The 27060-nt window shown below is 37.7% G+C and overlaps 1 protein-coding gene across 9 annotated transcripts in view; it reads right to left on the reverse strand.

Annotated features, from left to right (window-relative positions):
• Nucleotides 1-13433, reverse strand: part of MTMR2 (myotubularin related protein 2) — a 137767-nt gene extending 124334 nt beyond the window's left edge. For 2 of the 9 annotated variants that reach the window (XM_089915435.1, XM_089915434.1), the window contains exons 1-2: nt 13328-13433; nt 13128-13209 (exon numbers count right to left, since the gene is read on the reverse strand). Coding sequence is in view for 3 of the 9 variants with exons in the window: in XM_089915427.1 (XP_089771553.1) it covers nt 4211-4287; nt 5257-5370 (191 nt within the window). In the remaining 6 variants the exon portion in view is untranslated. The other 7 variants (XM_089915433.1, XM_089915438.1, XM_089915437.1 and 4 more) reach the window with 7 other exon arrangements.
• Nucleotides 13434-27060: the final 13627 nt, after the last annotated feature.

Raw genomic sequence — 27060 nt, forward strand, 5'->3', positions numbered from 1 at the left:
CCTGAATCACATGCAACCTTTGTCCCTGATGAATTTGAATACAATAGCATCAACTGGCAGCTTTCCAAAATAAACTCACTGCTTACTGAACATCTGTATCTGGGTTATTTCCTTCCCTTGGGCATAATCCTTTATTGGTTCAGGTGATGGCCTCCTGAAATTCTTTATAATACATTTTTAATATGTATGTTACCACTAATGCATCTCACCAAGGATCTATTTTTAAGAAAAGCCTAAAACATATATTCTTAATTTGGTGTTCTTTCTTGTAGCTACAAAAGAAAAAAGCTCAGGAAATTTCCAAAAAGCGAGATACAATAAATCCACAAGAGATGACTTTTATCTCTCACTACTTCAGTCAGTATTCTTACAAAAGTGCTCTAAGTAACAGGCTTATAGTAGTTCTAACACAGACCTTAACCTAGTCCATTTCAACTAATATTGATGGAGTTACTAGGCAACAATCAGGAAAAGACCCAAGACAATGGTTCTCAAACTTCAGCATGCATCAGGATCACCTGGAGGTCTTATTAAAATACAAACTGCGGTCTCCACCCCCAAAGTTTTTGATTCAGTTAGAACTGAGGTAGGCCCAGGAAATCTGTATTTTAACAAATTCCCAAGGGATGCTGATGCTACTGTCCTGGAACTACTGACCTATATTAATAGAAGACTATTGATGATAGCATAAGGAAGAAAGAATAAAATATACACAGGACCCAGTCTCAGCTTTAGTATTAACTTGTGTACTTCTGATTGGTAAGTAATTTAAATGTTCTTCCAGAAAGATATATACAATTACTGATTAGTTCACAAGAATACTGGATCTTATCTAACAGAACTTTAAGGTTCTTTTAGGGTCCTGTTATAATGAAACCCAAAATAAGTAATTTTTAGGCTACCAAAATGTTCAATGTCTGATGCAAGGTGTTAATAACAAGGCCAAGGTTGGAGATTCAACCTATTAGCTTCACTCTGTTCTGTAGCTATAGTTTCTACCACCAATCAGGCCAGCTGCCTCAGAAGACATGCCAAGAGTCAAAAGGAGTATTGGTAAGAATGTGTGATTGGACACAAATCCATCACCACTACTGAAAAAACAACCTGAAAGGATATTTCCTACTTACATCACCTCTAAGTAACCTTGGGGCTGAAACTAGAAATGAGACCGTATGACAAAATGTATTTTAGAAATCTTAAAAACTCTCCTACCTCTTCAGGCTGTAAGTACCATCAAAACTCATAGAAACAGAAATCCAGGATCTACTGTTTTCGAATGATGATAATTTTAAGGAAGACATGCAATTCAAAAATCTAATTAGTTGGAGCTACTTTTTTGATTACATTATGTGCACCTCCCCTCTGATTTTTTTTAATCTAAGCTAAACGTAAATACAGAATGCTCATAAATACTAATGAATATACAGACCAGAAATCAACTGATAACCCAAAATCATCTGAGACAAACAAGTGGTACCCAGAGTAATTAGAAAATGAGGAGATATATATAGGATGAAAGAAATATACATTAAATAAAATGACTGAAAAAATAAATGAGAAAGAGACCAAAGTAATCAAGACAGATGGAAAATCCGGTAGGCTAAGGAAACAATGTTGTGAAGGCATACAGGAGTGGGCACAGAAAAGATAATGCAGCCAATAAAATAGCTCAGGGTGTCAAGAGGCTTCATGCAAGGGTAACTTCCCAGCTTGAACCTGAAGTTGTGACTTTACTGGCCAAATCCACATAAGAAAACCCTTTTTAATTCTTTGAATAGAAACAGCAAATAAGACAAGTGGGGTGAACATTCAGTCAACATTTCTTTATTCAATCATTCACTGGGCACATATTCAGCACCAGATATATTAGCATATGATTATGCACTGTAAAAAGTAATCAAAGAAACTCACTTAAGCAGTACATTTTGTAACAGTGTACAAAATGGAAAACCAGACTAAGAAGGCAGAATAGTACCACTATAGTATCAAATTCTGCTGTATAACTTCTACAATTCTAAGGCTCAGGCCTACCCTAGCTACCATATCCAGCCTACAGTGTTGTTTTATCAATATCCTACACAAGAATCAGAGCAAAACCAACAAGAAGAAAATTATGGAATACAGCCAGATAAACAGTGTGCTGAAGTGAATTTTTTCACAACTCTCTCTCTCTGTGGGGCAGAACATGTGTGATGAATGGACAATAGCAGGATATACAAGAGCTGCTGAACAGCTCACTGAAGTAGACAATACCAAGCAGGACTCACCAAAGAAAATTACTTTTTTTAAGGATGCAAGATGATGTAATTCCTAATCATATACAGCTGATTAGGAAACTGCTCTGTGATGAATATCATATTAAGAATGAAACTGTTCTTCTGTGACCAAAGATATCAGGCCTATGATGACCTAGAAGGCAAAGCTAGAGCAACGGCAATTCTGAGCTGACTACAGATTTACAGATACATACATAGGCAGTAGATATATAGATAGCAAGATTCAATATACGCTTAGTGTGAACTACAGATCCCACAAGAGCTAGTCACCCAACTTAAATGGAGTGTGTCGTTTTCCAAAAAACAATGGGCAACCACATAGGTTACAGTACTATTTTTCAGATTTATATTCTTCCTACTTCCCAGAAGAGTGTAAAACATTTTACAAATTAACACATTTAAACATAGTATTTAAAATGAATTCATCTACCAGAAGTACTTGAAGAAATTAAAGATGAGTATATTACCAACTTCAGTTATAAATCTGACTTAAGTCTTTTGCCAAATTGAAGATGCATTAATAGTTTCCATTTTCAAACAAATAGGAAATATACTTTTTTGCATAAACAATTTTCCTTGGAACTAAACTCAGCAGAAATTTGTTAATCGAATGTGTAAAAGACAATCTGTAACACACTGAACAGTATTATTAACTATTATTCTACAGGAGATATCAAAACAATTTCACAAGGCAATTTCCTAATTGAAAATTTGAAAATGAAAATTTCCTAATTGTATAAAACAAAAGCATAACTACAATTTAAGGGTGAGATTTCTGCAAAAGGCTGAGATAATACAGTTCAAACACCAATATTTTGCTTTATTATAGGCTAACAAAAGTAATAAACTTAATCTGGGTAGCCACTTAACATTGCTTTTATAACCACAGTTGTCCACCCCCGTCCCCCATGTACTAGAATCATCTGTAACTGTTACCCTAAATTAAGTTTAAAATTAGGCTTTCTAACAAGTGTCTACAATGCAGCTTTTCTATAATGTTGATTAAAGAGAATACCACAAGCAGATGTAATGATTCATGAAATAAAAGATATGAAAGAATTTAGCAGGGTGGACTGTATACAGTAGACAATCAAATGTTATTTTTCCACCTTCTAGAGAAGAGGAATAAAAGCTGGCATTTTCCTGTGAAAGTACAGTCATACTTATATTTTTGTCTGGAGGGGATGAAGCTAACATACTCTAGTCAAAATTCAAGTTCTTAATTTTCTCAAATTCATATGTAACATAATGTTTCATTAAGAAGTTAAAAATATATATATATAAACTTTAAAGTTGCTGGACTTTTTTTTTTTTTAGAAAATAATTGTGCTTAAGTGGCACAGGTAGGTACATTAGTTTGTAATACTAACAGACATTTATTTAGTGTAATTGCAAAAATTCATAACAAAGGTTATTATCATCAAGTATTATCATTAAGATATAGAATTTTAGAGCTCCAAAGGACCTTACAGGTTTTCTAGATCAACCCCCTTATTTCAAAAGATGAAAAAACTGCAGACTGGAAAGGTTAAATGATACAGCCAAATCACTAGCTGAGCCTAGGACTTTAAAAGAGCCTGAGCCTCCTGACTTCCAGTACTTTCTTTCTAACAACACTATGCTGCCTCCTGTGGTTCCAAAATCCTCTCCCTTGGATGAGATTACTAGTTGCCTCATTTTTGTTCTTTACATTCTATCCTGATCCATAGTTGTCATTCGTAATTCTCCCATAAAATTGTAATTTTCCAACCTGTTTTCTGAATGATTTTACAGCTGAGTGTAAATCCCCAGCTTTCTAAATTTCCAAGTAATAAACATAAACTTAAAAAATACTTAAAACAAATGTACACTGTACATAATCAAACACAAAGAAAAATTCTTCTCTCCTGGATAACTCAATATACAAATTTTAAAAAAAAACATTTATTAAGCACCTCTGACAGGAAGGGTCTCTGTTTAATGCTGGTGATATGAAGATGAATACGATCCTTGTCCTCAAGTAGCTTATAGCCTAGTAGAGAAGACAATTAAACCAACAATTACACTGTGCTTGTTAAGGACTCTGAAAACAGTGTGGGCAGGTTGCTATGAACGCATTTACGGGAATCTAATTTAGAACGGTGGGATCAGCTAATGATTTCCCAATGAGGTCCCGAACAGCCACAGGAAAAAAAATGGCAGTATCACCCATATCTAGCAGAATCCAAAATGAATTAGAAGAGACAGAGCAACTTCAATTTATTCACAGGAAAAAATGAAAATAGTGTTTTCACAGCGGTTTAGTATCTAATAACTCTCTAATAACAGCTAAACTATTTTTCAACGGAAAAGAACCTGATTTCATTGTGGCCATATAACAAATACAGGTCTTCCAATTATTTCTTAATAAAATTTTAAATCATTATTTTAAAACCAAAGGAAAAAACTGCGTCTGAAACACGTGTAGTTAACATTCACAACAGCTCTCTGCAAAGCCGCATAGTAAAGTCCTCCTCAAAATCCCATCTGGTACAAGAGAAATAACCTGGAGAACCGGTAGCCCAAGAAGGAGGAAAACTACCACTCATTAGTTACTCGGGAATAATGACTTTCAGCTGGAAGATTCAGGCCAGAGAAGCACAGTGGTGGGTATTTTTACTTACATTTTAAAGCAAAGTGGGGGGGGGCGGGGGTGGAGATCAGAATGTAAGGAAAATAGTAAAAGAGATAAGTGAAGCGAAGGGAAAGAGACGAAAGAGTCGGCAAGAAACCAAAAAGCAAAGACTTAAAGACGAATGGAGAAAACACTGGAGGATGATTCTGGAAAGAGTGGTCAAGAGAGAAAGGCAGGGAGGAAATGGGGGGAGGGCTATACAAAAAATGAATTAAGAAGTAATGAAAGATTAGAGAATGTAATGAACCGGGGCTTCCCCAACCGCGGATAAAACGACCTCGGAATACAAAAGGTAGAGGAGCCGAAAAAGAAGCAGTGAGTTTTAACCTCCTCTTTCCCAGCCTCTAATCCCCAGAGAGGGAGAAAGAAGACGTTCCCAGTCCTAGGGAAGGAATTCCGGCGCAGTCTTCTGGAACCAGAGGCGGCGAGCTGAGGCACCATCCAGCGAGGCCCCGGCCCCTCTTCATCCCCCTCGGACGCTGGGCGAGGCCCTGGGCGTCCCGGTTACCTGGACAGGGAATCCACGCTGGGTGGCCGTGCTACTGCCGGCTGGGAGCCAAGACTCTCGCAACTCGAGCTCTTCTCCATGGCGCGGCGGAGGCAGCGGGAGAGAAAGCCTGCAGCGACCTCCGCGGCTGCCGGGCTGGAGAAACGGAGGGCGGAGTGCGACTGGCAGGGGCCGCGGTCAGGCCCGCGCCGACCCAGGAGGGAGACCGGAAGCGGCCATGTTCCCCCAGCTTGCACCGCGCGCGGGGGCTGCCGGGGAGCCGGAGGACCCCGCGGCGCCCTCAGACGCCGGCCCCCCACGCGCCACGCACGCTGTGACCCCCCGCGCCCCCACGCGCCGCGCCAGCTGTGTCCCCCGTGCCTCCGCTGGTCGATGGGAAAGTGAGGGGGCGGCACCGGAGGGGAGGGGATTCCGTGAGGCAGGAGGGACCAGGGCTGCGGGAGGAGGGGACATTTTAAAAATAAGAGAGAGGAAACAGGGAATGTTACGAACGAGCGTCTCAAGAGAAGAAAGAGACAAGGACCTTAAGGACGGGGAAGATTGTGACAGGAATGTGGAGGTCAGGGAAAGTGGGAGGACAGAGTAATAAAGGAACGTGGGCAAACAGTAGGATGAGGGGGCAGAGGGACTTGGGGAATGAGGAAGGGAGGAAGAGAACATAGGGACGCGTAAAGGATGAGGATATGAGAGATGAGATGGCAAAATGTTCCCCGGATTAGGGGCTGAAAATAATGATTAAATAGTTGTTCATTAAATCATAAAGGCTGCTTTAGAGTTAGTCATGCATTCAAATCCTGCCTCTGCCAGTTATTTGCAGTGTAATTCAAGGCATGGAACGTCAGCTTCCTTATCTTTAAAATAGGAATAATAATAACTTCAGAGATTAAATGAGTTAATACATGTTTAATGCTTCATACATAGAAAATACTCAAATGTAAGTAGTATTACTACTGTCTCCGTAGGGTTGTTAGGATGGAATGGACTAATGTATATCAACAGTTTCTAAAACAACTTCAAAAATGGTGGCTGTAGGAGGGGAAGATGTAGGAAGCAGGGCTGAGAAGTAAGCAAGTGATTGGTATGGGAAGGGTAATAGGGAAGGTATAAAACAGGTAGGGAAAAAGTTAATGTTCATTCTGTTTCCGTTGCACCCCTGGCCCAGCATTGTAGAAAGGGCGCTAGAACAGAAGCTGAAACTTTCAGTCCTACTGTGAGTTGGATTAAAGTCTCTGTGGTCTGGAAATGTCTGAAGGGGAAAATCACTTTTGGCATTAATCCATTGTCCACACAAAAACAGTATGAAAGAGGAAATGGGGAAGGAACTGTTAATTGTGTGAAAAGATTAGACATATATACTGTTGGATGCAGTGGTGTTGGACAGAGGGCAAACTTTTAGTAATCTTTCCCCGTCCTCTCAAATTCCCAAGCAGGGCAGGAAGGGAGGGTAGAGGGATAGAACTGTGATAAGAGAACCAGAACTGGGTGAAGGAGAAATGTTTCTTCTGGTAATTTTCTGTTACAGAGGACAAAGGAATGCCATAGGAAGGATACATAAAAGAATTTTTCTGATAGAGACTGAATCCCAATCACCTCGTGTATGTGGTATAAAAATATGCAAAGATTATTTCTGTGAAAAACTTAGACAATGAGTCTTTTTAAAAAAAAAACACTTCCTTGCAAGGATAAATTGAATTATGTTGATTTAAACTATATTTAATTTATACTGACAACTGATGTTTTTAAGAAAATCTTAAACTATAGGGCCAGTGCAATTGAAATATTAACTTGCAAGTACCTTCCCCAGAGGAACAACTAGCCTAGTTGTGTTCAGTATAAACTATAGTACCTATTACAATGAATGAATATGTGTTTAAGCAGAAAGACGTGGCCTTTCTGTTCCATTCTCCAGCTTGGCAGGGACAGGATGGTAACTGATGGGTTTTATTTCTATAATTTTTTTTTTTGTTGTTTGCTGTACGCGGGCCTCTCACTGTTGTGGCCTCTCCCGTTGTGGAGCACAGGCTCCGGACGCGCAGGCTCAGCGGCCATGGCTCGCGGGCCTAGCCGCTCCGCGGCATGTGGGATCTTCCCAGACCGGAGCACGAACCCGTGTCCCCTGCATTTGCAGGCGAACTCTCAACCACTGCGCCACCAGGGAAGCCCATTTCTATAACTTTTAAAGAGAACTGTACTCCTCTGATAGGCAGAGAGAATAGGTAGTCAGGAACACTTGACAAGAATAAACATCTACAGTGATTCATTAAAAAAATATTGCTTCTCCATCCCTACCTGCCTCCCAAAATGCTGGCTCACTGTCATCTGATACCTTGACATAGATTTTCCAAGCTAAGTTTAGTAGAAACTGATGAATCCTTGAACGGGAGACCCATGTACTTTCTACTACCCAGTTCATTTTTAGCACTGTGTTAATAGAGCACTTGAAACCATCTGCCTGATGATGTAATAATTTGTATATGAGTCTATTTGATGATTAATAAAGCACAGTAATGTTAAGTGTACAGACTTTGGAACCAGAAAAATCTGAATTGGAATACTGATTCTGTCACTTACTTGCTCTGTGATTTTGATTAAGATGCTTCACCAAGACTCAGTTTTCTCATTTCTAATATGGCATTAAAAATACCCATATAATGGGTTGTTTTTCTCTACATAGAATTCATTGCATAGTATCCTTTCCACAGATAAAAACTATAAACTCGGGGCTTCCCTGGTGGCACAGTGGTTGAGAGTCCACCTGCTGATGCAGGGGACACGGGTTCGTGCCCCGGTCCGGGAAGATCCCACATGCCGTGGAGCGGCTGGGCCCGTGAGCCACGGCAGCTGAGCCTGCGCGTCCGGAGCCTGTGCTCCGCAACGGGAGAGGCCACAACAGTGAGAGGCCCACGTACCGCCAGAAAAACAAACAAACTATAAACTCTAGACAAAATACAAAAAAAAAAAAACAACGAAACCCTGAGGGGTCAAGAGAGTGAACAGAAGCAGGCAAAGTCAAAATGTCGAGTTAGTCACCAACACGGAGTGAGTTTCCCATTTTCTGGTGGCTTTGACCTATGGACAGATCAAAATTGTGGTGCAATAAAGAGTGACAAAAACTATCATAGAAAGCCCACTATCTTTCTGGCCTGAAAAGCCCAGGGCAGCTAGAGAATGAGGCAAGAATTCCAAAACAGAGAACCAGAGAGGGGAACTCTAAACTCTGTATAAAAACTCAGACATATGCAATTTCATTCCTGGGTGTATAGCTGAAAGAAACAAAAACACTAATTTGAAGATACATACACCCAATGTTCATAACAACATTATTTACAATTGCCAAGATATGGCAGCAACCTAAGGGTCCATCAACAGATAAAGAAGATGTGGTATACACACACACACACATACACACACACTCACACACACAAAATGTAATACTATTCAGCCATAAAAAAGGATGAGATTTTGCCATTTCAGCAACATGGATGACTTGCAGGGCATTATGCTAAGTGAAATAAGTCAGATGGTGAAAGACAAATACTGTATGATATCACATATATGTGCAACCTAAAAAATACAACAAACTAGTGAGTAAAACAACAAAAGAAGCAGACTCAGATATAGAGAACAAATTTGTGGTTGGTTATCAGTGGGGAGAGGGGCAATAGGAGTAGGGGAGAAAGGGGTTATTATGAGATTATATGAAATCATCTGTGTGAAACTTTTGAAAATTGTAAAGCACTATAGAATTTTAAAAATCATTCAATAAAAAATTTTTTTAAAAAACCCTATTTTGATTTGAATAACATAAAGGCAGAATGCAAGCAGCTCAGATAAAAAACCTACTACTCTTCCAGTTAAAAGAACTGAAGCAAGATTTGAGTTGTTACCCACTACAAGCAAAACAAAATCTTCAGTTTGTTTCAAACCAAGTTAATTTCTTGCTAAACAAAAGCATTGGTACTTTGCAGAGAAATGAAACAGAATCCAGAGACTCTAAAACAACGTTCATAAATGCCAAACACACAATTCAGAATTACTTGACATTAAAAGTACCAAGAAAGTGAGACCTAGTGTCAAAGGAAAAAGTAAAGAGAAGCTAAATTCCAGATGACAAAAATGTTGGGATTATTAGACAATGACTTCAAAGCAGCTAATATTGAACTATGTTCAATGAAATAAAAGACAATATACTTGTAATCAATGAAAAGATAGTAAAACTCAGCAGAGGAATCAAATATAAAAGATTCAAATGGAAATTTTAAGAAAAATACAGTCCCTGAAATAAAAAGATTCACTGGCTGGGCCTAACAGCAGAATGGACTTAACAGAGAAAAATGCCAGAAATCAATAGAAATTATCCAATATGAAAAAGCATGAGGAAAAAATATTAACAGAGCCCAAGGGACATGTAGGACAATATCAAAAGGTCTAATATACAAATAATTGGAGCCCAGAAGAAGTAGAAAAAATTAAGAGAAAACTATTTAAAGAAACTAGCCGAAAAAACTTACCAAAATTTGACCAACAACATAAATTTACAGATTCAAGCTGCTCAGAAAACATAAAACAGGATAAATTCAAAGAAAACTATGCCTAGACACATCATAATTAAACTGCTGAAAACCAAAACAAATCTTAAAAGCACCTACATAAAAATGACACATTACATATAGGGAACCACAATTCTAAGGGTCACAGGTTTCCCAGCAAATATTATGAGTGATAGAAAACAGCAGAGCAAAATCTTTAGAGTGTTTAAAGAAAAAACAAAAAGGTAAAACTACATGTATATATATGTCTCTTACAGAAACATCTTTCACGGATGATGGTGCAATGAAGACATTTTTAGATGAAGGACATTAAGAGAATGTGTTGCCAGCAGACACACACGACAAGATACACTAAAGGAAATTCTTCAGGCTAAAGAGAAATGATACCAAGGGAAACTTGGGCATTCAGGATGAAGATTAATAATGGGAACTATCTGGATAAATATAAAAGACTGTTTTCCCTTTTAATTTCTTTAAAATACATAATACTTTTTAAAGCAAAACTTACAGCATTTTCTGGTGGAGTTTGTAATGCATGTAGATGTAATATATATGAAAATCAGAGCATACAGGCTGTCAAGGGTTCATTGTAAATAAAACTATGTAATTGCAAAGTTTCTGTATTTTCCATAAAGTGGTTCAAATAATTCTAAAGAATCTTATTGTTAAGGTATTATTATTATCCCTATTTTACAGAGTAAACATTTCTGAAGCTTTGTAAGCGTAAATATTTCAAGATCACCTGAAGTACAATTTAAGTCTACTTAACTCTGATGCCTATCTTCTTAATCACTGTGCTGTGCTTCTTCATGACTAATTCATATAATCCACACAACAAGCCTTTGAGTTAAATGCTCATTGAGGATTGGTAACAAAATTTCCTTTGCTTAGTATACTTCTATAAGCTTCTTGGTCCAATTCTTCTTTGCTCTGGAAGTCCCCTAAAATTAATGACTCTCCCCCAGCTTTCCAGGAGGCAAATGGGATCAGCAAATTATACTAGTATTCTTCACTAAATCATTCTACAATTTTTTCTAAGAAAGCTGTATTTCACAAGTTTATCACAACAATACAGTATGCCTGCAAAATTCTTATAAGAATTCTCTCTCTCAGCACTCTTACTATTTAATATTGCTTGTAAAGAGCAGAGAGCATGAAGCATATTAACCCCTAACCTCCAACCCACCCATGGAATTGTGATTAGATCCTGTCAGACCAAATCATTTCCACCACAAAGAAAGTAATAAAAAGGGTCGGGACTTCCAATTCTTGACAAAATGGTGAACTAACATGGACTCTGTCTTCCTCCTCCAACTCAACACTTGTAGTCATGCAGGAGCAGGAAGGAGATTGGGGGGCCTGAGAAAATAAAAAACTGTGAGAAGTCCTTTGAGAAAGAGAAGGTGACTGGCTTTCAGTGCATCGAGAATAGCAGTCCCTACGAAAAGTGAGGGGAAAAAAATTAGATGTGTTTTTTTTCCTGCACATTACAAGTGGATCACTGTCTTCCAGGCATTTCTGCAAGGCAGAAAATATGTGTTAAGCTAGCATCAAGAAATGGCAATGTTTTCCTGGATGTGAATTCAAAACCACGGACAAAAGTATCCAGAGTACTTTAAGAATACATAAAGAGTACTTACCGATCAACAACAGAAAGCCAAATAATCCTATTACAAAATGGGCAAAGGACTTGAATAGACATTTCTCCAAAGATGATATACAAATGGCCAACAAGCATATGAAAAAGACACTCAAGGTCACTAATTACTGGAGAACTGCAAATCAAAACCATAATGAGGGCTTCCCTGGTGGCCCAGTGGTTGAGAATCTGCCTGCTAATGCAGGGGACACGGATTTGAGCCCTGGTCTGGGAGGATCCCACGTGCCGTGGAGCAACTAGGCCCATGAGCCACAACTACTGATCCTGCGTGTCTGGAGCCTGTGCTCTGCAACAAGAGAGGCCACGATAGTGAGAGGCCCGCGCACCGCGATGAAGAGTGGCCCCCGCTTGCCACAACTAGAGAAAGCCCTCGCACAGAAACGAAGACCCAACACAGCAAAAATAAATTTAAAAAAATAAACCATAATGAGATTCTGCTTCATACCCATTAAGATGGCTACTATCAAAATCTCCCCCAAATAACAAATATTGGTAAGGATATGGAGAAATTGGAACCCTGTGCAATATTGGTGGGGTTTAAAATGATTCAACTTCTGTAGAGAACAGTATTGGAGGTTCCTCAAAAAATTGAATATAGAACTACTGTACCATATGATCCAGCATCCCACTTCTGGGTATATATGCAAAGGAATTTAAAGCAAGATCTCAAAGATATATTTGTACACCTATGTTCATAGCGGCAATATTCACAATAGCCAAGAGGCAGAAGCAACCCAAATGCCCAGCGACAGATGAATGGATAAACAAATGTGGTATATATATTCAACGGAATATTATTTAGACTTAAAAAGGAAGGGAGGGGGCTTCCCTGGTGGCGCAGTGGTTGAGGGTCTGCCTGCCGATGCGGGGGACGCGGGTTCGTGCCCCCGTCCGGGGGGATCCCACATGCCGAGGAGCGGCTGGGCCCGTGGGCCATGGCTGCTGGGCCTGCCCATCCGGAGCCTGTGCTCCGCAACGGGAGAGACCACAGCAGTTAGAGAGGCCCGCATACCGCCAAAAAAAAAAAATAATAAAATTAAATAAAATTAAATTTAAAAAAAGGAAGGGAGTCACATGCTACAACATGGATGAACCTTGAAGACACTATGCTAAGTGAAATAAGCCAGTTGCAAAAAGACAAATGCTGTATGATTCCACTTAAATGAGGTAAATAAAGTAGTCACACGCTTAGAAACAGAAAGTAGAATGGTGATTGCCAGGGGCTGGGAGGGATGGGGAAAAGGGAATCGTTCAATGGGTATAGAGTTTCAGTTTTGCAAGATGAAAATATTTCTAGACACCTGTTGCACAATGAGGTACATATAGTTAACACTACTTAAAAGTGGTTAAGATAGTAAATTTTATGTTATATATTTTTTACGAGAAAAAATAGATAAATAAAAATAGGATTACCATATGATCCAGCAATTCCACTTGTGGGTATATATTCAAAAGAATTAATAGTATGGCCATTATTTACCTTTACAATAATGATTCAGAAGTTGCACAGTTGAATTCAGCTCCTGTCTGATGAGCCAGAATTTAGTCACAGACCACACCTACTGCAAGAGAAGCATAGAAGTATAATGTTTAAATATGTGCCTCTACTCATTTTCTATTTTTGTGTAACAAATAATCACAAATTCAGTAGCGTAACCTGACACATATTTATTATCTCACAGTTTTTGTGGATCAGGAGTCTTAGCAATATTTCACTGGATCCTCTGTGCAGGATCTCACCAGGTTGAAATGAAGGTGTTGGCTGGGCTCTCTTCTCATCTGGAGGCTTGACTGGAACAATCTGCTTCCAAGCTAATTCAGGTTCAGGCTCTTGCAAAATACCTGCACCTTTACCATGTAATGCAATCTAATCACAGGAGTGAAATCCCATCACATTCACAAATCCTTCCATACTCAGGGTGAGGGGTTATACAGGGTATGTACACTAGTGTTGAGAATCTTGTGGGTGATCTTAGAATTCTGTCTGTTTTGTCTGTCCAACTAAAAAAAATTTTTTTTAATTGTGGAAGAAACAGGAAATGGATATTGGGGACAACTAATAGTTTCTAATACAATCCACCCTTTTGGCAACCCCCAAACCTGTGTACTCTCTTTTAATAACACACAGAGCATGTTTCTTTTCCTAATGTAATCTCACTCGTAACTCTATACAGCTCAAGGTCCTCTACTTGTGGGTGAAATGCATTCCTCTTCATCATTTCCAGATATGGCTTCCTGTGGTCTGGCATCCTATAAGATTTTTTAAAAGTATTATATGCACCTCTCCACTCACACATACACATACCCATTATATGATGGTGGATCAGGAAAGGATAGCTACAATAAAAACTCACATTCAGAAGAGGAAAGGATGGGAAATAGTCACAGATCTACAGAAATCATGAAATCCTGCTGGGTAGAAATTGTAAAGAACCCCCACTTTAACAATGGGGTAAACTTCTAGTTTAGCTCATTTGACATCCTGTATTTCTCTACTCTTGAAGGAATATCTTTCTTCATTATCCTCCATGGCCTTTAGCTTTGCCTTCTAGGAAGTTTTTCTTCGTCCATTATGCTATATGACACATTTGAAGTGGGTATTGGAGAGAATTAATTTTTGGGTGAAGGTGGAGAGTGTTTCACAATTTTTGCAGCCATCTTTCTTTTACAGGTTTGAAGACCTTCAGGTTGATTTAGCAGTCAAATAATCATAAGCTTCTAGAACAGACTTGGAACTTCTTTGCCAATATAATTCCCTCAAAACTTAGGCTTCAAGTTTTTGCGTATGGTCAGTTCTCTATATATAAACCACATCCAAAGATTTCTGTTGGAATAGTTTAATACCTGAGAAGTCTGTGTTCTCTTCACTTGCCTCTGCGCTAAAAACATTTAAAGCAGAATTAGTTGCCTATTTGCAAGGAGGCTCTGAGGCTTTCTAACTGAAAGGAAAAGCACTAAGCAGAGAGGCTGACACCCAGCAGTAGCTCAATAAATGCAATTGGCCTCTGCATTATTAAAAAAATGCCACATCATATGATACAGAAAACAAATGGCTAGAGTTAGGGGACAAGGACATTTGTTATTTATAATACTGGAAAGCTGGAAGCCAGGACCTGACCTACAGTAGGAGACAGGCTAAATAAATCAACAGCACATCCATATGATGGGCTATTATACGGCTTTTAAAAATGCTGTTTAAAGATAAATTAGTGGAATGGGAAAATTCTCTTAACAATTAGCAAATAAAGAAAGAGAAAATGTATAAATAGCACAATACCAATGATGTAAAAATAATATATACCTTTATATATGCATGTGCATTTCATCTTTGGAAGATACACGCAAATTATAATCTTAATTTCTGGGTGGTGAAATTTTAAGTTTTTTTCATCTCTTCTGTATACTTCACTCTACAGTAAGTCCCCTACATACGACCCTTCAAGCTGCAAACTTTCAAAGATGTGAATGTGTGTTCGCTGGCTCAATGCCAGCCCCTGTATGCCAGCTGTTGTACTGTACTGTACTTTTCAAGGTACTGTACAGTAAGATTAAAAATGTTTTCTTTAAAAAAAAAAAGAATTAGTTGCCTATACAGTTGTGATAAGGGTGAATGAGTAGTCTCTAGGCAGGGCCTTCAGGAATGGTTCTCAGAATGACGTAGCTAAATAGGCTTTCCAAGGGAACAAGCGTTAGCAGTATGCTAAAATGAAGAAAGTGGGGAATTGGGATGCTGCCATAGGAACTGGTTACTATATACAATCCAGAGATCAAGAAACAAATACCATCTAGGCTAGCAATCAGCCAAAACAGAAAATAAATGGCCTCTACCCTCACTTCCATTTTTCAAGTTTTTTGTGAATGCATCTAATTGACAGAATTGAATTTATACTCAGAATCCTACATACAGGAAGTCTAAAAATTCTATTTTGTAATGTTGAAGCCTCTGCCATTCTGGAAGGTACTTTGAAAAGAGGCTAACATACATTCTGGGTGCCAATCCACTATATCCACTACAATTTATATCTTTGGCTATTCTACTTTCATAAACACGATTCTGTTGAGACTTAAACTCCCAAATAACAATTGCAACCGTAACATTCTTCCAGCCACAATGAAACTAGCCTTTATACAGATTAAAACACACTTACTCCCAAAAGAGGAAACCCAAAGTCTCATCAGTCTCTACAGCTATTTCTGAGTGATGTTTATTCCTTTTCTCCTTAAATCACATCCCCAACACAATATCCTGTAATTCAAGGATTGAATAATAAAATTAACCACTCATACTATATAAAGTAGTAGGGGAAATGTAAATAAATGAGTAAAGAAAATAAAGACATAGTAGCACAAGGAAGAAAATAGCTATCATAATCCTCATTTCCACAATTTATCACCAAGCCTTTGATTGGCATTTACAATTATTTTTTCCAGCACTTCTTCCATTTTTCCTTTATCCTCGTTTAGCACCTTAGATAGTTGGGGTTCTTTGCCTTTTTAGGTGATTCAAATCTTTGTTACAGAGAGATATGAATACATGGAATTCCTGCATGTATTGTGTTGCTATGGTTTTTATTATCTTTTACCATTGGATATAGCAATTAAGGAAGGTACTTCCAGAAGTTCTCCTAGGCTCTAAATATATTTTCTTGCCTTCATAATGTAGCAGCAACTCCCATTTCCATTTGATAATCAGGATCAATCACTTATTGATTCAGTAACTCATCTTCTTACCTGTTAATTCAGTAACCCCAAGACCTCAAAATAGTCTGATGGCAATCTTGACTTCCACTTTGGTGAGACCAGTGTTATGTCCCCTCATGAAATATCCCTTGGATATTAATACCTCTAGGCCAGCAAAGCACAAATGGCATATGGAAGCAAACATTATTCAAATAGGTAGTTAGGTATAATAGTAAGTTAAACCACTCTCACTTGTACACCTTGAGTTACAGACCCAAGTGTGTTTGTGAGGGAAACTGCACCATATATTGGAAGCTGTATTAGAGGATGTGACATAACTGAGTCTTCAATATACACACTATACTATAATAATAATATCAGCTTCTTCTGGATGATAGGCACATGGTAATACCTGTGAATCCAATGGACACTCCCCATTTTCCCACTTTAGCTGTAAAGTGAGCTCATTGTTCAAACACAGTGTTATGTGGGATGGCATGGCAGTGAATAAGGCATTTGTTAATTCTGAGAATTTGGTGCTGGACAAAAGCATGGCAGGCAGAGAAAATAAGATTAAGCATATAGACTAAGCAGACTAAGTATCTGTTCCTCTGAGGACATATCATTGCCACTTCATAATGGCAGTGATTAATGTAATCAGTTTATACCAGGTGACCAGTTGCTCCCTCCCAGGTATGGCACCATACTGAAAACTCAGCATCAATCTTTGCTGTTGGCAGGTTGGCACTCAGCTATGGAGGTCACCAGATCAGCTCTGTTCAAAAAGAGTTCATATTGTTCATTCCACCTTTAGCTTAGATTCCTACCATGTTTGTTTATAAGCTCATTGAGCAAGTATTAGGGTTTGCTAGGAAAAGAAGCTCTCACTGATACCCACAAAATAGGTCATCTTGTCATCAGATTATTAGGGCCTCTTCCCTAGTGGGTACTTCCTGGTGGGCATTTGCATGGAATAAAAATTTTCAAACTCTGGGCCCATTCCAAGATGTCAATCTGCAATTTCTTCCTCAGGTTTCTTTGTTATCAATCCTCCAATCTGATTCCTTCCCCTTACTTGAATACTTGGCCAAGCAGTTTGGCACTAACCATAAATTGATATAGAACTAAAATTATGACCATGTCTCCTTATAAGCTAAGTGAACAACAAAAGAGATCTCACTGCAATGGAGCAGAAACTACAGTAACATCTGAATGTTGTTAAATACTATTTTGAGTAAAGAGTAAAAGGCAGTAGAATAGCTCAGAAAACACCATAAATTGTCAACAGAACTGCAGTGCAAATGTAAAATGTGAATCTGTGTATTTCAAGACAAGGGGATCTGTACAGCAGAGATTAGCACAACATTGTAAATCAACTATACTTCAATATAAAAAAATGGATCTGTAAATGTAAATATTTTGCAAAATCAGCCAGAAAAGAATAGCAAAAATTTGAAATACAATGATAAATATAGCAGATTACATTTTCCAAATATTTTTTCAGAAATAAACCTATCCCACTTCCTCTTCTTACAATGTGATGTTGACAATTCTCCATCAAGAAATGGAATCTAGAGAGCTCCAGAATCACAACTATCTTCTGAACAGTCATTGACAGGAAGACATTGGAACTCACCAAAAAAGATACCCCACATCCAAAGACAAAGGAGAAGCCACAATGAGATGGTAGGAGGGGCACAATCACAATAAAATCAAGTCCCATAACTGTTGGGTGGGTGACTCACAAACCGGAGAACAATTATACCATAGAAAACCACCCACTGGAGTGAAGGTTCTGAGTCCCACGTCAGGCTTCCCAACCTGGGGGTCCGGCAATGGGAGGAGGAATTCCTAGAGAATCAGACTTTGAAGGCTAGCGGGATTTGATTGCAGGACTTTGACAGACTGGGGGAAACAGAGACTCCACTCTTGGAGGGCACACACAAAGTAGTGTGTGCATCAGGACCCAGGGGGAAGGAGCAGTGACCCCATAGGAGACTGAACCAGACCTACCTGCTAGTGTTGGAGGGTCTCCAGCAAAGGTGGGGGGTGGCTGTGTCTCACAGTGGGGACAAGTACACTGGCAGCAGAAGTTTTGGGAAGTACTCCTTGGCATGAGCCCTCCTGAAGTCTACCACTAGCCCCACCAAAAAGCCTGTAGGCTCCAGTGCTGGGTCTCCTCAAGCCAGACAACCAACAGGGAGGGAACCCAGCCCCACCCATCAGCAGACAAGTGGATTAAAGTTTTACTGAGCTCTGCCCACAGGAGCAACACCCAGCTCTACCCACCACAAGTCCCTCCCATCAGGAAGCTTGTACAAGTCTCTTAGATAGCCTCAACCACCAGAGGGCAGACAGCAGAAGCAAGAAGAACTACATTCTTGTAGCCTGTGGAATGAAAACCACATATACAGAAAGATAGACAAAATGAAAAGGCAGAGGACTGAGTACCAGATGAAGGAACAAGATAAAACTGCAGAAAAACAACTGAATGAAGTGGAGATAGGCAACCTTCCTAAGAATAATTCAGAATAATGATAGTGAAGATGATCCAGGACCTCAGAAAAAGAATGGAGGCAAAGATTGAGAAGATGCAAGAAATGTTTAGCAAAGACCTAGAAGAATTAAAGGACAAACAAACAGAGATGATAACAGATATAATAATGGAAACGAAAAATACACTAGAAGGAATCAATAGCAGAATATCTGAGGCAGAAGAATGGATAAGTGACCTGGAAGACAGAATGGTGGAATTCACTGCCGTGGAGCAGAATAAAGAAAAAAGAATGAAAAGAAATGAAGACAGCCTAAGAGACCTCTGGGACAACATTAAACACACCAACATCCTCATTATAGGGGTCCCAGAAGGAGAAGAGAGAGAGAAAGGACCCGAGAAAATATCTGAAGAGATTATAGATGAAAAATTTCCTAACATGGGAAAGGAAATAGCCACCCAAGTCCAGGAAGCGCAGAGAGTCCCAGGCAGGATAAACCCAAGGAGAAACACGCTGAGACACGTAGTAATCAAACTGACAAAAATTAAGGACAAAGAAAAATTATTAAAAGCAACAAGGGAAAAATGACAAATAACATACGAGGGAACTCCCATAACATTAACAGCTAACTTCTCAGCAGAAACACTACAAACCAGAAGGGAGTGGCACAATATATTTAAAGTGATGAAAAGGAAGAACCTACAACCAAGGTTACTCTAACCAGCAAGGATCTCCTTCAGATTTGATGGAGAAATCAAAAGCTTTACAGACAAGCAAAAGCTAAGAGAATTCAGCACCACCAAACCAGCTCTACAACAAATGCTGAAGGAACTTCTCTAAGTGCGAAACACAAGAGAAGAAAAGGACCTAACAAAACAAACCCAAACCAATTAAGAAAATGGTAAAAGAAGCATACATGTTGATAATTAACTTAAATATGAATGGATTAAATGCTCCAACCAAATGACACAGGCTCACTGAATGGATACAGAAACAAGACCCATATATACGCTGTCTACAAGAGACCCACTTCAGACCTAGGTACACATACGGACTGAAAGTGAGGGGATGGAAAAAGATCTTCCATGTAAATGGAAATCAAAAGAAAGCTAGAGTAGCAATACTCATATGAGATAAAATAGCCTTTAAAATAAAGAAAGTTACAAGAGACAAGGAAGGACACTACATAATGTTCAAGGGATCAATCTAAGAAGAAGATATAACAATTATAAATATATATGCACCCAACATAGGAGCACCTCAATATCTAAGGCAAATGCTAACAGCTATAAAAGAGGAAATTAACAGTAACACAATAATAGTGGGGAACTTTAACACCTCACTTACACCAATGGACAGATCATCCAGACAGAAAATTAATAAGGAAACACAAGCTTTAAATGACACAATAGATCAGATAGATTTAATTAATATTTATAAGATATTCCATCTGAAAACAGCAGATTACACTTCTCAAGTGCACACGGAGTATTCTCCAGGACAGATCAGATTTGGGTCACCAATCAAGCCTCAATAAATTTAAGAAAATTGAAACCATATCAAGCATATTTTCCAACTACAGTGTTATGAGATTAGAAATAAATTACAGGGGAAAAAATGTTAAAAACACAAACACATGGAGGCTAAACAATACATTACTAAATAACCAAGAGATCACTGAAGAAATCAAAGATGAGATCAAAAAATACCTAGAGACAAATGACAACAAAAACACAGCAATCCAAAACCTATGAGATGCAGCAAAAGCAGTTCTAAGAGGGAAGTTTATAGCAATACAACCCTACCTCAAGAAACAAGAAAAATATCAACTAAACAATTTAACTTTACAAGTAAAGGAACTAGAGAAAAAAGAACAAACAAAACCCTAAATTAGTAGAAGGAAAGAAACCATAAACATCAGAGCAGAAATAAATGTAATAGAAACAAAGAAAACAATAACAACGATCAATAAAACTAAAAGCTGGTTCTTTGAGAAGATAAACAAAATTGATAAACCTTTAGCCAGACTCATCAAGAAAAAGAGGGAGATGACTCAAATCAATAAAATTGGAAATGAAAAAGAAGTTACAACAGACACCACAGAAATACAAATCATCCTAAGAGACTACTACAAGCAACTCTATGCCAATAAAATGGACAACCTGGAAGAAATGGAAAAATTCTTAGAAAGGTATAACCTTCCAAGACTGAACCAGGAAGAAATAGAAAATATGAACAGACCAATCACAAGTAAAGAAATTGAAACTGTGATCAAAAATCTTCCAACAAAGGAAAGTCCAGGACGAAATGGCTTCACAGGTGAAATCTATCAAACAATTACAGAAGAGCTAACATCCATCCTTCTCAAACACTTCCAAAAAAGTGCAGAGGAAGGAACACTCCCAAACTCATTCTACAAGGCCACCATCACCTTGATACCAAAACCAGATGAAGATACTACAAAAAAAGAAAATTACAGACCAATATCACTGATGAACATAGATGCAAGAATCCTCAGCAAAATACTAGCAAACAGAATCCAACAGCACATTAAAGGGATCATACACCATGAACAAGTGGGATTTATCCCAGGGATGCAAGGATTCTTCACTATATGCAAATCAATCAATGTGATATACCATATTAACAAATTGAAGAATAAAAACCATATGACTATCTCAATAGATGCAGAAAAAGCTTTTGACAAAATTCAACACCCATTTATGGTAAAAACTCTCCAGAAAGTGGGCAGAGAGGGAAGTTACCTCAATCTAATAAAGGCCATATACGACAAACCCACAGAAAACATCATTCTCAATGGTGAAAAGCTGAAAGCATTTCCTCTAAGATCAGGAACACGACTAGGATGTCCACTCTTGCCACTATTATCGAACATAGTTTTGGAAGTCCTAGCCATGGCAATCAGAGAAGAAAAGAAATAAAAGGAATCCAAACTGGAAAAGAAGTAAAGCTGTCACTGTTTGAAGATGACATGATACTATACATAGAGAATCCTAAAAATGCCACCAGAAAACTACTAGAGCTGATCAATGAATTTGGTAAAGTTGCAGGATACAAAATTAATGCACAGAAATCTCTTGCATTCCTATACACTAACAATGAAAGATCAGAAAGAGAAATTAAGGAAACAATCCCAATCACCATTACAAAAAAAAAGAATAAAAAACCTAGAAATAAACCTACCTAGGGAGACAAAAGACCTGTATGCAGAAAACTATAAGACACTGATGAAAGAAATCAAAGATTACACAAACAGATGGAGAGATATACCATGTTCTTGGATTGGAAGAATCAACATTGTGAAAAAGACTATACTACCCAAAGCAATCTACAGATTCAATGCAACCCCTATCAAATTACCAATGGCATTTTTTACAGAACTAGAACAAAAAAATCTTAAAATTTGTATGGAAACAAAAGAGACCCTGAATAGCCAAAGCAATCTTGAGGGAAAAAAACGGAGCTGAAGGAATCAGACTCCCTGACTTCAGACTATACTACAAAGCTACAGTAATCAAGACAATATGGTATGGGCACAAAGACAGAAATATAGATCAATGGAACAGAATAGAAAGTCCAGAGATAAACTCATGCACCTATGGTCAACTAATCTATGACAAAGGACACAAGGATAAACAATGGAGAAAAGACAGACTCCTCAATAAGTGGTGCTGGGAAAACTGGACAGCTACATGTAAAAGAATGAAATTAGAACACTCCCTAACACCATACACAAAAATAAACTCAAAATGGATTAAAATCCTTAATGTAAGACCAGACACTATAAAACTCTTAGAGGAAAACAGGAAGAACACTCTTTGACATAAATCACAGCAAGATCCTTTTTGACCCACCTCCTAGAGTAATGGAAATAAAAACAAAAATAAACAAATGGGAGCTAATGAAACTTAAAAGCTTTTGCACAGCAAAGGAAACTATAAACAATACAAAAAGACAACCCTCAGAATGGGAGAAAATATTTGCAAATGAATCAATGCACAAAGGATTCATCTCCAAAATATATAAACAGCTCATGCAGCTCAATATTAAAAAAACAAGCAACCCAATCAGAAAATGGGCCAAAGACCTAAACCGACATTTCTTGAAAGAAGATGCCAAGAGGCACATGAAGACACGCTCAGCATCACTAATTATTAGAGAAATGCAAATCAAAACTACAATGTGGTATCACCTCACACCCGTTAGAATAGGCATCATCAGAAAATCTACAAACAACAAATGCTGGAGAAGGTGTGGAGAAAAAGGAACCCTTTTGCACTGTTGGTGGGAACATAAATTGATACAGCCACTATGGAGAACAGTATGGAGGTTCTTTAAAAAACTAAAAATAGAATTACCATATGACCCAGCAATACCACTACTGGGCATATGCCCAGAGAAAACCATAATTCAATAAGACACATGCTCTCCAATGTTCATTGCTGCACTATTTACAATAGCCAGGTCATGGAAGAAACCTAAATGCTCATTGACAGATGAAAGGATAAAGAAGTGTGGTACATATATACAATGGAATATTACTCAGCCATGAAAAGGAACGAAAATGGGTCATTTGTAGAGACATGGATGGACCTAGAGACTGTCATACAGAGTGAAGTAAGTCAGAAAGAGAAAAACAAATATCGTATATTAATGCATATATGTGGAATCTAGAAAAATGGTACAGATGAACCGGTTTGCAAGGCAGAAATGAGACACAGATGTAGAGAACAAATGTATGGACATCAAGGGTGGAAAGTGAGGGGAGTGGTGATGGTGGGATGAATTGGGAGATTGTGATTGGCATATATACACTAATATGTATAAAATAGACAACTAATAATAACCTACTGTATAAAAATAATAATAATAAAATAAAATTTTAAAAAAGTGGAGTCTATGTTCTTTCCTTTTAAATCTGGGTGAGATTATGACTACCAGAATAAGTAACATTTTGCAACTTCTAAGCCATGAATGATATGGTTTCCACCTAACTTTCTCTCTCAGGATACTTGACTTTGGAACCCAGCCACTTGGAGAAGTCGTGTGGAGATGTTCCAGCTGTTTGCCAATACCGATAGCTAAGGTTCTAGCCAGCATTCTGCATCAACTGCAAGACATGTGAGTTACTAAGCATTCAGATGGCTGTAGCCCCCAGCCACTGAGTTACGCTTAGCCTTTGAGTTATCCAGTTATAGTGGAGCAGAAAAATGTTACGCCCTCGGTGCCTTGTTGAAAACATGGAAAATATGTGATCATAACTAAAGGTTGTTATATGTCATTAAATTTGAGGATGATTTTGGTACGTAACCACAGGTAACCAGAAAAGTAAATGTCTAAAATTGGACTTTATTGGACTGGAACTCAATTATCCCATAGTCCACAATGTGTTGTCTATTATGGTGAGTTAACAAATAGAAGCATGAGGCAATAAAAGATTGTATGTCATTTTCAAGCTCACAATACAGATTAAGTTGTTCATTATTTAATGAGAAATTATCTGGCTGTGATATAGAATAATCAAGATACACTCAGAATGATGGGACAGATAACCGACTTCATACAGGATAATCAGGAAATAAAATTATGAGGAAATAAAAATTATTAAACATTTTTGAGAAATAACACTCAATACTGAGAAGATCACAGTGAAATAAGTAAATTCATATATTACAGAGAATATTGAAAACTGAAGAAATCCTGTTAGTAATATGGCAAGACATCACAAAATCCATAAAGATATTCACGCCAATTTATGCAGTAATTCTGCTGTTAAGGATTTGCCATAAAATGAGAGAGGGAGGGAGGAAGGGAGAGAGAGAGAGAGAGAGAGAGAGAATGAAGATGTTAATTGTAGCATTATCTTTAGAAACAAACAGTAGAAATATCCAAGAATAGGGGAGAAATAAAGTACAGAACATGTAAATAATAGATTATGGCCATTCAAATAATAATTAGGAAAAACCATTTAGAAACATGAAAATTTGTTTACAGTATTAAGTGAAAGAATATAAATACCCCTTTATTACAATTACATAATATATATACTCATATGTATTAGAGCTAGACAAGAAAATATTACAAGGCAAAATGAAGACTAGAGTGTCATCCAAAACCAATTTAAATATATATGAGGATTAATTATATGGTAGAAGTGATTTCAAATCAGTGGGGAATGGATGGATTCTTCAAAAAATGGTGCTACTGCCCCAAACATCTCCCCCAGTGACTTATCCCCGGTGCCTAAAATTGCATCCAGAGAGTATTAATGGAATACTGTATTCTGTAGAAGATGGAGAATAGAAGCTGGTGGAGGATGTGATAGACAAGTGATTTGTTAGCACAGTGACTCCTAGATTCGGAGGCAGTGTTAATCACAAAACAAACATACAAATCTTGCACAATTATGGATAAAAATGGTGCTAATACAATTGGTTATCCATTTTGGGAAACATTAAAGAGATAGATGATAGACAGATACATATATCTTTAATCAATCAGAACTCTTTTTATATACGATTTGAGGTAGAAACTAGCTACCTATATTCTCACAAAGAATAGTGAAAGCAATAGTACTAGAAGAAAACACAAGAGACTATTTTTATAATTTTTGATAGGAAAGACCTTAAGCAACACAGAAAAACAGAAATCAAAACGGGAAATACTAACAGATTTAACTATATAAACCTATGAAACTTCTTTCTGGTGTGTGACACGATAAACAAAAATAGAAGAAAAGTGACAGACTGTAATAAGATATTTGCTATGTATAAAATAAAAAGGAGAAATATGACCATAATATATAGAGTGCCTATAAACCAGGGGAAAGGCAACAACTCCGCAGGAAAATGGACAGAGAACACAAAAACATAATTCATGAAAAAAATGCAATTATCCAATAATATACACATTAAAATATTAGAACACCTCAATGGTTGTAGGATAAATGACAATGAAAATAGCAATCATGTATTTTTCACTCATAAGATAGGCAAAAATGAACGTATTGATAATAACTAATGTTTGCAAAGGTCCCGAAAAGGATGCTTGTATACTGTTAGAGACTGTATAACTTGGCACAGCCTTATCTGGAAGATTTTTTGACCATAACTATTAAAATTAGTAATATGCTCTCTGATCCAGGCATTCCACTTATAGGAGTTCAGCTTATTAAAATATGTTTACTTGTACATGAAGACATATATATATATATATATATATATATGTTAAAGAGTGTTCATTACAGACACATGCATAATAGAAATAGCTCAATTATCCATTATAAAGTACTACACTACCACACAACTATTCAAGATCTCCAGGACATGTTGTTAACAAAAGTAAGCAAAAAATTGTCAAGTAAAATATATTTGATTGATATGTATTTAGAAAAAAATGAATACATTTAAATTTATGAATATAAATGAATATTAAAAGATCTGCAAGAACAAGGATCACTAGTAACTATTATCAGCTCTTGGAAAGGAACATTAGTTGGATTGAGAAAGGTGAGTATGAAATGGAATTTTAACTTTCTACTCTATAGATTTTGATACATGATAAAGTTTTAATATCAAGCATATATTTATGTAAGTTGAAAAGCAATGAAAATCAGGAAGAAAATGTATTATAAAGGTACCTAGAAATGACCTTTAATAAAAATCATTAAATAATGTAATGCATTATTATAAATAACGTTCAAAACTCTTTCATATACACAGTATTATCACACTTTATCTTTTTTTGCGGTACGCGGGCCTCTCACTGCCGTGGCCTCTCCCGTTGCCGGGCACAGGTTCTGGACACGCAGGCCCAGTGGCCATGGCCCATGGGCCCAGCTGCTCCGCGGCATGTGGGATCCTCCCGGACCGGGCACGAACCCGCGTCCCCTGCATTGACAGGTGGACTCCCAACCACTGCGCCACCAGGGAAGCCCCCACATTTTATCTTTACAACAATCCTGTGAGGTAGTAGTTAAGTAGATAGATATTATTATCCTCATTTTATAGTTGAGGAAACACTCTTAGAGAAGTAATTTGCCATACTTTGCATTATTGTATTTACTAAAAATATAGTCTCTTTCCTCATCATGAGATAGAGGCAAATGTAAAGAGTTTGTCATATAAATGTAGTTTATGAAAGTTTATACTTAAAAGATAGGCATGTGGCTTTAGTGCATTTTGATAATTTTGAAGAAAACCAAGATTAATTAAATGA

This window comes from Delphinapterus leucas, chromosome 7 (assembly GCF_059928025.1).
Source record: "Delphinapterus leucas isolate spDelLeu-1000000601 "Yukka" chromosome 7, BTC_Dleu_Yukka2, whole genome shotgun sequence".
NCBI classification, from domain to species: Eukaryota; Metazoa; Chordata; class Mammalia; order Artiodactyla; family Monodontidae; genus Delphinapterus; species Delphinapterus leucas.